The sequence below is a fragment of the Dryobates pubescens genome, chromosome 26 (assembly GCF_014839835.1).
Source record: "Dryobates pubescens isolate bDryPub1 chromosome 26, bDryPub1.pri, whole genome shotgun sequence".
NCBI classification, from domain to species: Eukaryota; Metazoa; Chordata; class Aves; order Piciformes; family Picidae; genus Dryobates; species Dryobates pubescens.
In genome coordinates, this window is record NC_071637.1 from 6,484,287 (window position 1) to 6,498,201 (window position 13,915).

The window sequence follows — 13,915 nt, forward strand, 5'->3', positions numbered from 1 at the left end:
TTTGTAATTAAAATTAAATTTAAAAAAACCCCTACCCTGACTGAAAAAAAACAACAAACCCTAAACCAAAACACCAACCAAAACACTCAACCCCCCCCCAACAGTGTAACAAAGCACAAGCCCCTCAGATTTGTTTACTGGAAGGATAACTACTGCCTCACTTTAATATGTAGGTGTTACATGAAGTACATTAAAGTTCCCAGGGTGAGCACAGCTTGTGAATCTGATGGTATGGAAGCACATGAAATGATGTTTTTGGTTTCTAGTCTGACCTGCAGCGGTGAGAAGCGGCGGCGTGAGCAGGAAAGCAAATACATTGAAGAGCTGGCTGAGCTGATATCTGCTAATCTGAGTGACATTGACAATTTCAATGTCAAACCAGACAAATGTGCTATTTTAAAGGAAACTGTGAGACAGATTCGACAGATAAAAGAGCAAGGTACAGTTCCCTGCTAAGCCAAAATGAACAACTGAATTTTCCTGTAATTCCTTTTCCAAACCTTGGGAAATTGAGTAGTGTTTTTCAGAACTGCGTGTAACAGAGAGAGCCTTCAAACTTTGGCTTGAACCAAGCTATTAACGTACCTGTAAATAATTTTCTGTTTAAAAGCAAGCAAATATTTTCTATCATTTTTTTTTTTTCCTTTTTAACTGGGAATCAGGGCTTTTCAAGTGGTTGGTTGGCTTTGTTCTGTTTTGTTTTCAATGCCAGCCTACTTCCACTCCTCAATGACTGTAGCCTACAATGTGTACCTATTTCCTTTGGGCAGTAAGGTACTGTGCTTGGTATTTTCATGGTGAATTGCCACACTTTTGAAGACAAGTGAAAACATTTCTAAAAATTCACCTTAATTTCTGGTTTTTTAAGGTTTTTCTAGCATAATGTAGTGTATTGTATTGTAACAATTCTGTTTCATTGTAGAGGTGAGTATGTGCTCATTTCCTACTCCTCTTGTGATCTGCTTAGGCAGCTGGCAAGTACCACGGAATAAAGTTTTCTATCCTGTTTTCTGTACTTCTGCTGCCTGGCATGGTTTCTCCTTCCACCTTCCCTGCAATCAGTTTATTTTCAATATTTTATTATTAAAATGTGATTTATTTTTTTTTATTATGCACACACATATGTATACATAGACACATGTATGTGTTAACATGATCCAAAGCTCTTTAGTAGAACAAAGGTGATGACATCTGAAGGCTTTGACCCACAATGATGAGATGATCAAAATAAAAACACAAGGAAAAGAGAGGTATAAAGGCCACTGAAAGATTCAGTAGACATTCATCAGCCAGATGACCCTAAAAGCAGCAGAAGAAATACTGTTCACAAAAGGAGTTGGTCTTGCCAACTTTAACTGTGAAGGCAAATTATGTCAGCAAAGAGCTTGGCATTATGTAGCAATGAGAGTTTTCCTAGTTGTAAGCAACTGATAATATATGAGAGCTCCTCTCTCATTCATGCTGCTTTTTTTGCCTTTATTCAGATGCTTTCTAGAATGTGGCTTGTAACACTGGAATGTGGCCTTCATGGGAAGTGTCACTTTACTGAAATGTATCTTTTGGGTTTGCAGGAAAAGCAGTTTCTAATGATGATGACGTTCAGAAAGCTGATGTTTCTTCTACGGGTCAAGGAGTTATTGATAAGGATTCACTGGGACCTCTTTTATTACAGGCAAGTACAAACTAGGCCCTTGGAAATCTCCGTGAAAACAAATAGAATAGAATAGAATTAACCAGGTTGGAAAAGACCTTTGATGTCATCGAGACCAACCTATCACCCAACACCATCTAATCAACTAAACCACGGCCTCATCCAGTCTCCTCTTAAACATCTCCAGTGATGGTGACTCCACCACCTCCCTGGGCAGCACATTCCAATGGCCAATCTCTCTTTCTGTGAAGAACTTCTTCCTAACATCCATCCTAAACCTTCCCTGGCACAGCTTGAGACTGTGTCCTCTTCTTCTGTTGGTGGTTGCCTGGGAGAAGATGTGAATATGGCAGGTGAAAATATTGCAACAAAGCCTGCAGTCCTGTGGTAGTAAATATGTGTGAGAACTGCACAGAATGATGCCTGAAAGGGTGAGGAAAGAAACCTATCGTGTTCTGTCTCTCTGGAATTCACTGTAGAAGGCAAGAGAAGAACAGCATTTGACTTTTTCTCATTGCTGTGCTTTACTTTCTCCAGCAGTTATTAGCAAACCACTGCTAAAGCAGTGATTAACAATATGAGGAATAGTTTGATTATTTTTATCCCTAGGAGATAGGCATTAAAATAAATAGCTGAGGATTTTTTCAAGGCTAGAGCTTTGTGCTCTGTATGGGAGTTTGTGATTCTAAATTGTGAAGCATTTAAAACAAATGTCATCAAGTAGAATAGCTTAAGAATAATGGTAAAGAAATAATACATAGCAGATCCTCTTTCTTTATGCCTGGAAAACCAATCCCATATTTCCAGGTCCATTAAAAAGCACTTTTGAAATTTAATTGTTTGACATAGATACTGATTTTTGTAATATTTATTGTTTTTCCTTTCAGTTCAGAAAATACAGGATTTTAAGATATGGGTAGACCCTCTGCTCTTACCACTTGCTGTTTGAAATGTCTTCCTGTACTTGTCTTAATATTTGTTTCCATTGAGTTTCTGCTTGTTCAATTTGACAGCTATTGAAATAATGTTGCTAATTCATTATCTTGTGTTCAAATAAAGCAAGAATGAAACAAGAAGCCTGGTTATCACTGGGAAAGAGCTCAGGGGAATAACAAATGGGCAGATTAATTTTTAATATTGAAATCAGTCCTTACTAGACACAGTGTTCCACAGAGAAAAATTTAAAGCTTTAGCTCTACCCTTGCCAAGCAATGTGTGTATTGTAACTTGACATTTATCACCCATATAGCTTTGAAAAGAAATTATGGTCAGAATTAGAATCAGAGAATAGCTTAGGTTGGAAGGGATCTTAGAGATCATTTACTCCAACTTCCCTTCCATGGGCAGGGAGGCTTCCCAGCTAGACACAGCTGATCAAGGCCTCATCCAACCTGGCCTTGAACGCACTCCCAGGGGGAGGCATCCACAACCTCCCTGGGCAGCCTGTTCCAGAGTCTCACTGCCTTTCTGCTGAAGAACTTTTTCCTAAGACCCAGTCTAAACCTACTCTCCTTCAGCTAAATCCATTCCCCCATGTCCTATTGCTAGACACCCTTACGAAAAGGCCCTCTCCAGGTGATGCCTTACGTGATGTGTTGTCATGTTAATATTTAGGCATTGGACGGTTTCCTGTTTGTTGTAAATCGAGATGGGAACATAGTATTTGTGTCAGAGAATGTCACACAGTATCTGCAATATAAACAAGAAGATCTGGTTAATACAAGTGTCTATGGCATCTTGCATGAAGAGGACCGGAAGGACTTCCTTAAAAACTTACCTAAATCTTCAGGTAATAAGAGTTGCTCTTGAAGTAACTACTACACTGTTACTGGCCTAGCTGAAAACAATCAGAGGAGAAAAAGCCACTTGTTTAAAAACAAATTACTTACAGAAATCACATTTGACTATGAGAAGATGTTAATCTTGGAAATTTTTACTGTAGTCCTACTAAAGCACACCACCAGAAAGAAATGTGCTGGAAATTCACATGGTGCTTTGGCCTTTGCTGTTTGTTTACCTGTAATTTAAAGCAAGGATGCCAAAGGAGCACGTTCCTTAAAGCCTCAAGACTAGCTAAGGAAACTGCTTGTCTTTTAAACATGTGAATGATTGCTCAGCTTTCCTGCAAGTGACTGAAAATAAGGGAAAGAGGATTTTTTCACTTGCTTCTCAATGCCACTCTTTTATACTATGGTGTGAAACTGATGCCATATTGAGAAAGGACTTTAAAAGATTCCTCAGTCACTCTAATCTAGGAACAAAGTATCTACATTAAGAAGGATTTGGTTTATCTGAAGTGTTTTATTAATTCTTCCTGTGTTCTTTTAAGTTAATGGAGTTGCTTGGAGCAATGAGACACCGAGGCAGAAGAGTCATACATTCAATTGCCGGATAATGGTGAAAACCTCTCATGAGCTTTTGGAAGATGTGGGCAGTCAAAGATATGAAACAATGCAGTGTTTTGCTTTATCTCAGCCAAGAGCCATGATGGAAGAAGGGGAAGGTAAGAAACATTGTGGAATTATTTTCTGCACAAAAGAAATCTCTTGAGTAAAGCTTTTTGGCATTTAGTTTATGTTAGGAAGCCTGTAGCTTCTGCAATCCGTTTGTAAGTAAGTAAGGAATAGAATAAAATAGAATAGAATAAACCAGGTTGGAAGAGACCTTTGAGATCATCACATCCAACCCATCATCCGACACCATCTAATCAACTAAACCATGGCACCAAGCACTCCATCAAGTCTTCTCCTAAATACCTCCAGTGATGGTGACTCCACCACCTCCCCGGGCAACCCATTCCAGTGGCCAATCTCTCTATGAAGAATTTCTTCCTAACATCCAGTCTAAACCTCCCCTGGTGCAGCTTGAGACTGTGTCCTCTTGTTCTGGTGCTGGTTGCCCCTGCCTGTCTACAACCTCCCTTCAGGTAGTTGTAGAGAGCCTCCTCTTCTCCAGGCTAAGCAACCCCAGCTCCCTCAGCCTCTCCTCACAGGGCTGTGCTCCAAACCCCTCCCCAGCTTTGTTGCCCTTCTCTGTACATGTTCCAGCAAGTCAACATCTTTCCTAAACCGAGGGGCCCAGAAATAGACACAGTACTCAAGGTGTGGCCTAACCAGTGCTGAGTACAGGGGGAGAATGATGTCCCTGCTCCTGCTGGCCACACTTCCTGATCCAGGCCAGGATGCCATTGGCCTTCTTGGCCGCCTGGGCACACTGCTGACTCATGTTCAGCCTATTGTCAACCAGTACCCCAAGGTACTGGACAAAATACAAAATCCCTTTATTGTTTTCTAACTTGCATTTTAACAAAGAAAGATCTTCAGCTATTTTGTTATGTGCTTTCTTGGAATAAACCAGGAGTGAAATGAAAGAAGATAAATTAGTTGGGTTTGGGGTTTTGTTTCAAACACAGATTTGCAGTCCTGTATGATCTGTGTGGCACGTCGGATCACAACTGCGGAAAGGGTATTTCCAACAAATCCAGAGAGCTTTATTACAAGGCATGATCTTTCAGGTGAGAAATGTACCCAAGATGGAAAGTATCCTTTTTGTCTTAGTGCTCTTCTTTTAAATACATCAAGTAAGTGAATGAATTGTGTATCTGTAGTGACTAGCAGAATTCGTACTGGGAATTCCCAACTGGTTTTTGCCGTATACTGTTGTTGGCAGCGGGGTATAGTGTCACATTTTCTGTCCACATGAGTAGGCTGTTGTTTGGCAGCTTGGTGGAAAGCATTACTTGCTTTTTAACCTGGCAGCATTTCAAGTGGTTGTCATTGTGCTTTCTTTTACACATAAGAAATACTTTAAGTCATAACTGAAGCTAATGAAAGTCCTTCAGAATGCCTGTGTTTTCATGCAGTACAGGAGCTAATGTTTGAAGTGCTTTATACTGTTAATATTGAAATGCTTATATGGGGCTTTTTTAGATGCCACTTAGGGTTCATGATGCTCATTTGTGGATGTAGTTGGTTAGTATTTCTGAAGCTCTGGCATTAGCCTGTGGGTGCTTAATTTCCTCTTACTCAGTTATCTAAATCATAGAATCATAGCAACAACAAGGTTGGAAAAGACCTCAAAGATCATCAAGTCCAACCTGTCACCCAAGATCTCATGACTACTAGACCATGGCACCAAGTGCCTCATCCAATCCCCTCTTGGACACCTCCAGGGACGGTGACCCCACCACCTCCCTGGGCAGCCCATTCCAATGGCTAAAAACTCTCTCTGTGAAGAACCTTCTCCTCACCTTAAGCCTAAACTTCCCCTGGTGCAGCTTGAGACTGTGTCCTCTTGTTCTGGTACTGGCTGCCTGGGAGAAGAGACCAACCCTCTCCTGGCTACAACCACCCTTCAGGTAGTTGTAGAGAGCAATAAGGTCTCCCCTGAGCTTCCTCTTCTCCAGGCTAAACAATCCCAGCTCCCTCAGCCTGTCCTCATAGGGCTGTGCTCGAGGCCTCTCCCCAGCCTCGTTGCCCTTCTCTTGACATGTCCTTCTTAAATTGAGAGGGGGATCCCTTTGTATGTTCATGTTTTAACAAGCAGCATCATGTTCCTATATGGCAGATAATTCATAACTTCTGCACTCACAATTTGATGTTGGGGCAGAACAATTAAAAGGGTGATATTGGAGGCTTTTGAAATGTACCATATTTATGCAAAAGGACTGGCAGAGTTATAAAACTTCTAACTTCTGGTTTTTCATTCCTGTTACAGGCAAACTAGTCAACATTGACACAAACTCACTGAGGTCTTCCATGAGACCTGGCTTTGAGGATATAATTCGTCGGTGTATCCAGAGGTTCTTATGCCACAATGATGGACAGTCCTGGTCAAACAAACGCCACTATCATGAAGGTAAAAATCTCTTTGAGTGGTCTACTGCTTGTCCCAGTGAAACCCACAAATGCTGAATTCTGCCCACGTCCTTTTTTCCCCATGTTTTCTGTTAGTGTTAACTGCTGCCAGTGATTTACAAGGTTAAGGAGAATGACCTCTTTCTCAAGAGGAATTCTGATGGAATTATTTTGGTTTTCTGATGTGTTTGTTTTGACAATTTTCATGGAAAATACCAGATGCATGGTCTGGGAGCCTGAAGGAAGCTGGTTTTCCACAGGTAGCTGTACCAATGACAGTGACAGCTATAATTCTGTAATAACATGTAATCCTCAGCTATCACTAGCTTGTTATTTTTGTTTAACATTAGATTGACTTTAATTAGAGTTCATCCTTTATTTTGTTAAAGGATAGCTCTCTAAAAGTGGTAACAGTTGTGCTGATGCCTATTTTTCACTCAGGACACAAAGGTTAAAAATACTTCCAGTGTTAAGTGTTTTGTAATGCTAATTTGATAACCTTGATAGATAAAGTGAAGTACAGCCACTGTCTTCAGTAAGAAAGATGACATTTTCTATCTAGGTTTTCTGCACTCTAGCCTTATTGAAGGATTTACAAAGTAATTCCAGTAGAAGGGGCGTTAAATAAAGGGAGATTTACACTGGCAGAATGTAGAGTTGCAGTTCCATTGGAAGCTCTTTGACTTAACTGATATGATTAACAAAAGGTGTGGAGCTCAGATTAAGCGTGATGATTTTCACATTAATTTTTTTTCCCATTGAAATAAAACTTTAAACTTAAAACCACCTCACCTGTAGGCTTCCCAGTTTCACTTCTATTCCATATTAATTACCTGTGTATTTTAGTGCCATCAATATTTAAGTGATGATTCCTCTCAAGGAGAAGCCACGGAAACCGACTAACCTACTTGAAAGTCTGTGAGTTTTGCCAGCTGTGCATGGCGAGCACAACATACTGCAGAAACAAAGCAATCTGGTTGGATTTTTACCTTCCCTCTATTAAATGAGGAGAAAATGTGGACTATTTCACAGAATCACAGAATTTTAGGGGTTGGAAGGGACCTCGAAAGATCATCTAGTCCAACCCCCAACATCCTCGCTCTGAATATCTGTCTTGGATGTGACTTAAACAAACAACCCCCACCACCATCTTCAGCAAATGAGGGTTATTGTGTTCAAAATCTGTAGAGTGCATGTGAATTTATTTATTTTTTTAAAAGCATGACCTGTATTTGTGTATTTCTTTTGCAGCTTATACACAAGGGCACGCTGAAACACCGCTGTATAGGTTTTCCTTAGCGGACGGTACCATAGTGACGGCGCAAACAAAGAGCAAACTCTTCCGCAATCCTGTGACTAATGACCGCCACGGATTTGTCTCTACCCACTTTCTTCAAAGGTAAAATCAGTGATCACAGAACCACAGAGTGCTAGGGCTTGGAAGGGACCTTGAAAGATCATCTAGGCTAAGCCCCCCTGCCAGAGCACGATCAGCTAGGGTAGGTCACACAGGAACGCATCCAGATGGGGTTTGAATGTCTCTGGAGAAGGAGACTCCACGACCTCTCTGGGCAGCCTGTTCCAGGGTTTTGTCACCCTCAAAGTAGAAAAGTTTTCCCTTATGTTCACGTGGATGTCTGTCTGTCTTCTAAGTGTCATAGCTTTCAAAAAGATATCTGACCTTGAAGATACCAGACAAAAATAGTATACTGAAAGATTTTATCTGATTGAAACTTAAGTGGAGGGGGAATAGCTTGGGAAGCAGAGTTACACAGCATACAAATCCATGTGTCAACCCAATGCTGACACTCCCAACTTAACTGTGAAGGAAGGACAGTCACAGCCAAAACAGAGGCTTTTCCTCAGTGCATGCATGGAGCCTGCATTATGTATTTGTAATTCTTTTGGGTTAACATTTACAATGATGAAACACTGAAAATAGAAATGCTCAGTTACATGCTTTATCACACTCTCTTTTTATTGCAGACCAATTAAAAAGACAACAAAACCCCCTCAGATGCATCATCGATGACTCTGAGTTAAATGTAGCTTAAATAGCATTTCCTGTGACCTGTTCTTGTTGATTGGAATAATAATTGAAATGCCACTCTGGAGGGAATCTGTCTGCTTCTGACATTAAAGTGCCTCCAGATGCTGAAAAATGAGTAGCTGAGATTGTTCAGGGTGTCATTAGTGTGCACAGTAGAATGGTGTCATGCATTGACTCAGGAAGGGAGTAAGAGAAGGAAGATGTTTAAACTGATAATCTGACTAATGACTGCTGCTGAAAGCCCTTTGAAGGGGTGACACTGTGTGTACTTGTGACTCAAATCACCTAAAGGACTAGGCATGTCTGTAATGAAGAAGTGGCTTAGTTCTGCTTTTGTGGAACTGCTCTTTTGAAAAAAAATGTTTGGGGAGTTATTAAATAATGTGATTGTCTCTGTAGTGCTTCATTCCAAGCAAGGTTTTAATGTGCTTTCTTGGGGTTTCTGGGGATGTTGTTGAACTTGCAGAGAGCAAAATGGATATCGGCCAAATCCGAATTCAGTTGGGCAAAACATCAGAACACCTGTGGCTGGAAACACAAATTCTGTTGGTGGTCTTATGAACATGTCACCTGGTCAAGGCATGCCTATGCAGAACAGGAACTATGGCATGGGAGATCCCAGTGCAGTGGGTCAGCTCAGCAGCACTCGATATGGAGGCCCTGGTAATATGGCACCAGTGAACTCCGGCCCTGGAATGCAGTCCTCTGCTTATCAGAACAACAGTTATGGCTTAAATATAAGTAGCCCACCACATGGTAGTCCTGGTTTATCTTCCAACCAACAGAATCTGATGATATCCCCTAGGAATCGAGGGAGTCCAAAAATGAATTCGCACCAGTTTTCTCCAGTCACAGGTATTTGAGCTTTGCTTTGTTACCTTGCCTCTCTTCAATGTCAATTTGATCTGTCATCCTTTTTCACAGTTCTGTATGACCTTGTATGCATTAAATGTAGTACACCTGACTCCATGGTAAATGACATGAAATCTATGTGGCAGCCATACATAATCCAAAGGAAAAGAAGACCCGGGCAGTACTGCAGCCTTATTTTGATCTCTGTCACGTTACAGGTATGCACTCTCCAATGGGATCAGCTAGCAACACTGGCAACAGCACTTTCTCTAGCAGTTCTCTCAGTGCTCTTCAAGCCATTAGTGAGGGTGTTGGAACTTCCCTTTTATCAACACTTTCTTCACCGGGTCCAAAATTGGATAATTCACCAAACATGAGCATGGGTCAGCAAAGTAAAACGAGTACCCAGGACTCCAAAAGCCCGTCTGGTTTGTACTGTGAACAAAATCAAGTGGAAAGTTCCATCTGCCAGTCAAACAGCAGGGATCTCCTTAGTGAAAAAGATAGTAAAGAGGGAAATTTAGAGGCATCTGAAAGTCAGAGGGGACCATCTGAAAGCAAAGGGCATAAGAAACTTCTTCAGCTACTCACATGCTCCTCAGATGAAAGAGGACATTCTACAGCATCAAATTCGCCTTTAGACTCCAGCTGTAAAGAATCTTCTACCAGTGTTACCAGTCCTTCAGGAGTTTCCTCATCAACATCTGGAGGTGTATCTTCTTCCTCAAACATGCACGGGTCACTCCTGCAAGAGAAGCACAGGATTTTACATAAATTGTTGCAGAATGGCAATTCTCCTGCAGAGGTAGCCAAGATCACAGCTGAAGCTACTGGTAAAGACACTTACCATGATGCTAGCAATCCAGCCCCCTGTGGAGAAGGGCCTGTCAAACAGGAACAACTGAGCCCAAAGAAGAAGGAAAACAATGCTTTGCTAAGATACCTGTTAGACAAGGATGATGTGAAGGACCCACTTTCCAAAGAGTTGAAGCCTAAAGTAGAAAATACAGATACTAAGATGGGACAGTGCACTAGTTCTACCATTCCTACTAGTCATGAAAAAGCGATGAAAATAAAGACAGAACCAGCAGAGGAGGTATGGTATAACAAAACCTGGTGGTACTGAACACACCAGGGTTTTCTTGTTGCAGAGTGGCCAAATACAGAAATCTTGTTTAGTGTGTGTGTGTAAACATTTCAGAGCGTGCTGTGCAAAGGGTACCCATGCTTGATGAGAGCTGTTTGCCCTCGTTAGTATTTTCCTCTTTGCAATTTGTGGTGACTGAAATGTTTATATTCAAAGGTGCTTTTTGTTTTGTTTATTTATGTGTCCTTCCAGTTTCTCCTAAAGCCAGCTAAAACACTCTTAGGAAAATGTAGTTAAATCATATCTGAAGTTCTTTGGAAATGGAGAGATAGCTCAAGTACTGTTAGTGGACTAAAACCTTTATCTCCCATTTACATCCTTCAAGATTAGCAAGGAGCTAAAGAAAAGCTGAAGGATAACCATATGATGGTGAATAACCTTGGTATTTTACTGTGTCTGTTTCAGATGAGTGGTGACTTGGATAATTTGGATGCAATTCTAGGTGATCTGACTAGTTCAGAGTTCTACAATAATGCTATGTCTGCAAATGGAAACAACCTTGGGACAAAGCAAGCATTATTCCAAGGCAATGCCCTATTGGGTAAGGAATTGCATCTAATATCTCTTTGGGTTTAAAATTAGTTTTTTTTCATACATGTTGTAAACATAATGCATCCTCAGATCCTCAGAGAATGCTGTTGATCTCCTATATCTTCAAGGGCAAATGCAAAATATGCAATTAAGCTTTCATATTATGTACAGTATTAGCTGTTCTGACAGCACTCATCTACTCTACACACAATGAATAAAGCTAACTTCAGTTCCTGATTCTGTGGTTTCTTCTGGGTTTGTCTAATGATTTCTCAGAAACAGCAGGAAAAATGTTTTGTGACTTGTCAACTAAAATGGAGAATTTTTGTTCCTTACAAACAGCTACAGGTTTGGTGGTAAGCTTTTGATTTCCCACTTACCTGTGGCCTGCAAATGCTAACCAGCGCTGGTCCTTGACATTGAAAGTAATGCCCTTCCTTAGTAGGAAGCTGAGCAGACCTTGCTAACAGACCAGCATCATTGCATTGTCACTTCCTTCTACAATATTTGTTCTGTCTTGGTTATAGAGAGCAGTAGATTGCTGAGGTAACCTAATGAGGTGAAACATGGGTAATGATAAATGCAAAACCAGGTACAAGAACAGGTCAAGCCACTGACACTGCTGGCTGTGGAGCACAGTGATTTCTGGGTTAATCAGTCCAGATAGTACAGTGTGCTTAGGAGCACACTGCATCTAGTTTCAGCCTCTTCCACACAGAATCATTTGACATGTTTCTATCTCCATGTCACAGTACCCAAAGACTGGGCAGTCCTGTAGCATGGAGTCTGTAACATTGGTGTTTTTCACAATCTTAAAAACATGGTTGATGACAGAGCTTACATGAAAATGAACTTCTTTATGTCTGGGGCCAGAGGGAACTGCATTTGGTTTTTCTTGTTAAAGGTCCTAACTGTGTACTCAAAATGTCATTTGTGTAGCGAGAATGTAAGCAAAATAACTATTCCTAGCTTGTATAAGGTCAAATGTATCTTCCCATAAATAGATCAGATTTACTTGTTTAAGTCATTCCTGGTGCTTTCCATTTCAAATGCACAGTTTCTTGCATCTCTTAATTTTTTTAGCAGGCATGAGGAGTCCCCAGTCCATGCAGACTACTCGCCCACCTTTCAGCAGAGCCATGTCTTTAGACAGCCCTATGGGCTCGAGTGCTCCAGCGAGGAATGTCAACACGTTCTCCATGTTACAGAAGCAAAACTTGATGGGTGGAAGTCCAAGAATGATGGAAAACCAGGAAAATTTTGGAGCCAATCTGGGTTTGTTGATTGTGTACAAATAGATTTCACTTTAAAGGAAAAAAGCTTTTATGTAAAAAAGCTTGCAAGATTATAACATGAATTTTGGTGAGAAAGAAACTTTGAAGTATCTGCCATCAGCATATAAATGCTTCTTAATTATTACCCCTAGCTGTAACAATAAGCTGTGGTTTAGTTAGTCATGAGGTATTGGGTGACAGGTTGGATTTGATGATCTCAGAGATCTTGTCCAATCTTACTGATTCCATGGTTATCTGAGTATTACTGCCAGTGCTTTTGTTCAGAAGTTACGTGACTGTTTTGACTTTAACCTGGGTTTTGTTACAAGCAACAAGAACAGGTCATGATGGCAGTCTGTTGTTAATATTTTAAAATATCTTTAGATTAATGTAGCTGTTTGGTGATTCAGAACGTGGCATGGTAAGCTTTAGATGCTTTTGTGGGAGTTCAGTGAACTGCTCCATCATCGGCAGGTGTCCTCGGCGGTAAAACAAAAATAGCCTTAAACACAAAATATGTAATGTGTTCTCTTTTCTGCTCTTTATTATAGCTAGTGCTCCCAACAGAAATGTAGCAATGAATCAGCATCAGTCAGCAGACTGGGGTTTGTCAAACTCCAAGGTGAACAGGTTGGAACAGACAAATTCCTCTTCGATGCTGAGGCCAGGAGCAGAGTTCAGCACATCCCTTCCCAGACCCACGGTGGGTGGCTCTGTGCCTGGGCTGCCTGTTCGCTCCAACAGCCTGCCAGGGACACGACCAATGCTGCAACAGCAAATGATTCACATGAGTAAGTTCTTTGCTGCTGCTTCTCCTGCTTAGCACCATCTCACCAGTTTCTTTGTAAATGTTCACCATTGGAATCTCTCTAGTCGTGATAGAAAACTAGCTTTGCATCCAAAGGCTTTTAGAGGTAAAGACTGTTGTTACTGTTCTGGAAGATTTGATGACTTCTTGATTGCTCTTTTTGTTTTCTTCTGGTGGTACCTGTGTCTTTCATCCACAGATAATTCATGCTAAATCCTCAGGTTTTTGGGGGGAAATTTCTGTGTACTTTAGTGCAGCAGTTCTCTGCTAAATCCCAGGAAAACTAAATGCCATCTGTGATTGCATTTGAAGATTCTAGCATTCTAATTACCTTATTAATTGCACTTGATAGGGATGATTTAAGTTGCTGACTTCTTGGCAACAAGGGTTTGTTTTTGTTTTTTTAAAAGCTTTTTCTGAAGTATTTAAAAATTCTTGCATGGAGTATTGCAATTTCATATCAAAACATATTGCAACTGCAGGTTCTCTTTTAAGCATTTGTTGTGTGCATGGAAGGAAACAAGCTGCATGTTTAAAATATGAAAATTCCTAAAGCCAGTGGTTTTTCTCTGTTCTGTCTCTTGGAAAGGTTTAGCCTATGGCTGAAACTGTCATGTCTAATGTGCTAATGTGTGCCCAGTAAGGGCCAAAATAGGCTGTGGCATTCCTTATCCCCTTTTGGATCCTGGAAGGTTTGCAAGGCTGTTACCAGTTCTCTTACACTACTGTCTGGCATGTGGCATGCG

General features: G+C 40.8%; 1 protein-coding gene across 1 annotated transcript in view; it reads left to right on the forward strand.

Annotated features, from left to right (window-relative positions):
• The window catches only part of NCOA3 (nuclear receptor coactivator 3), an 86,180-nt gene that overhangs the window by 63,262 nt on the left and 9,003 nt on the right, over positions 1 to 13,915 (forward strand). The window contains exons 6-17 of the mRNA XM_054173419.1: positions 267 to 439; positions 1,572 to 1,672; positions 3,266 to 3,440; positions 3,981 to 4,154; positions 5,064 to 5,165; positions 6,368 to 6,508; positions 7,759 to 7,906; positions 9,024 to 9,412; positions 9,628 to 10,505; positions 10,962 to 11,097; positions 12,171 to 12,362; positions 12,913 to 13,152. Of these exons, the coding sequence (XP_054029394.1) occupies positions 267 to 439; positions 1,572 to 1,672; positions 3,266 to 3,440; positions 3,981 to 4,154; positions 5,064 to 5,165; positions 6,368 to 6,508; positions 7,759 to 7,906; positions 9,024 to 9,412; positions 9,628 to 10,505; positions 10,962 to 11,097; positions 12,171 to 12,362; positions 12,913 to 13,152 (2,849 nt within the window). The remainder of the gene's footprint in view (positions 1 to 266; positions 440 to 1,571; positions 1,673 to 3,265; positions 3,441 to 3,980; positions 4,155 to 5,063; positions 5,166 to 6,367; positions 6,509 to 7,758; positions 7,907 to 9,023; positions 9,413 to 9,627; positions 10,506 to 10,961; positions 11,098 to 12,170; positions 12,363 to 12,912; positions 13,153 to 13,915) is intronic.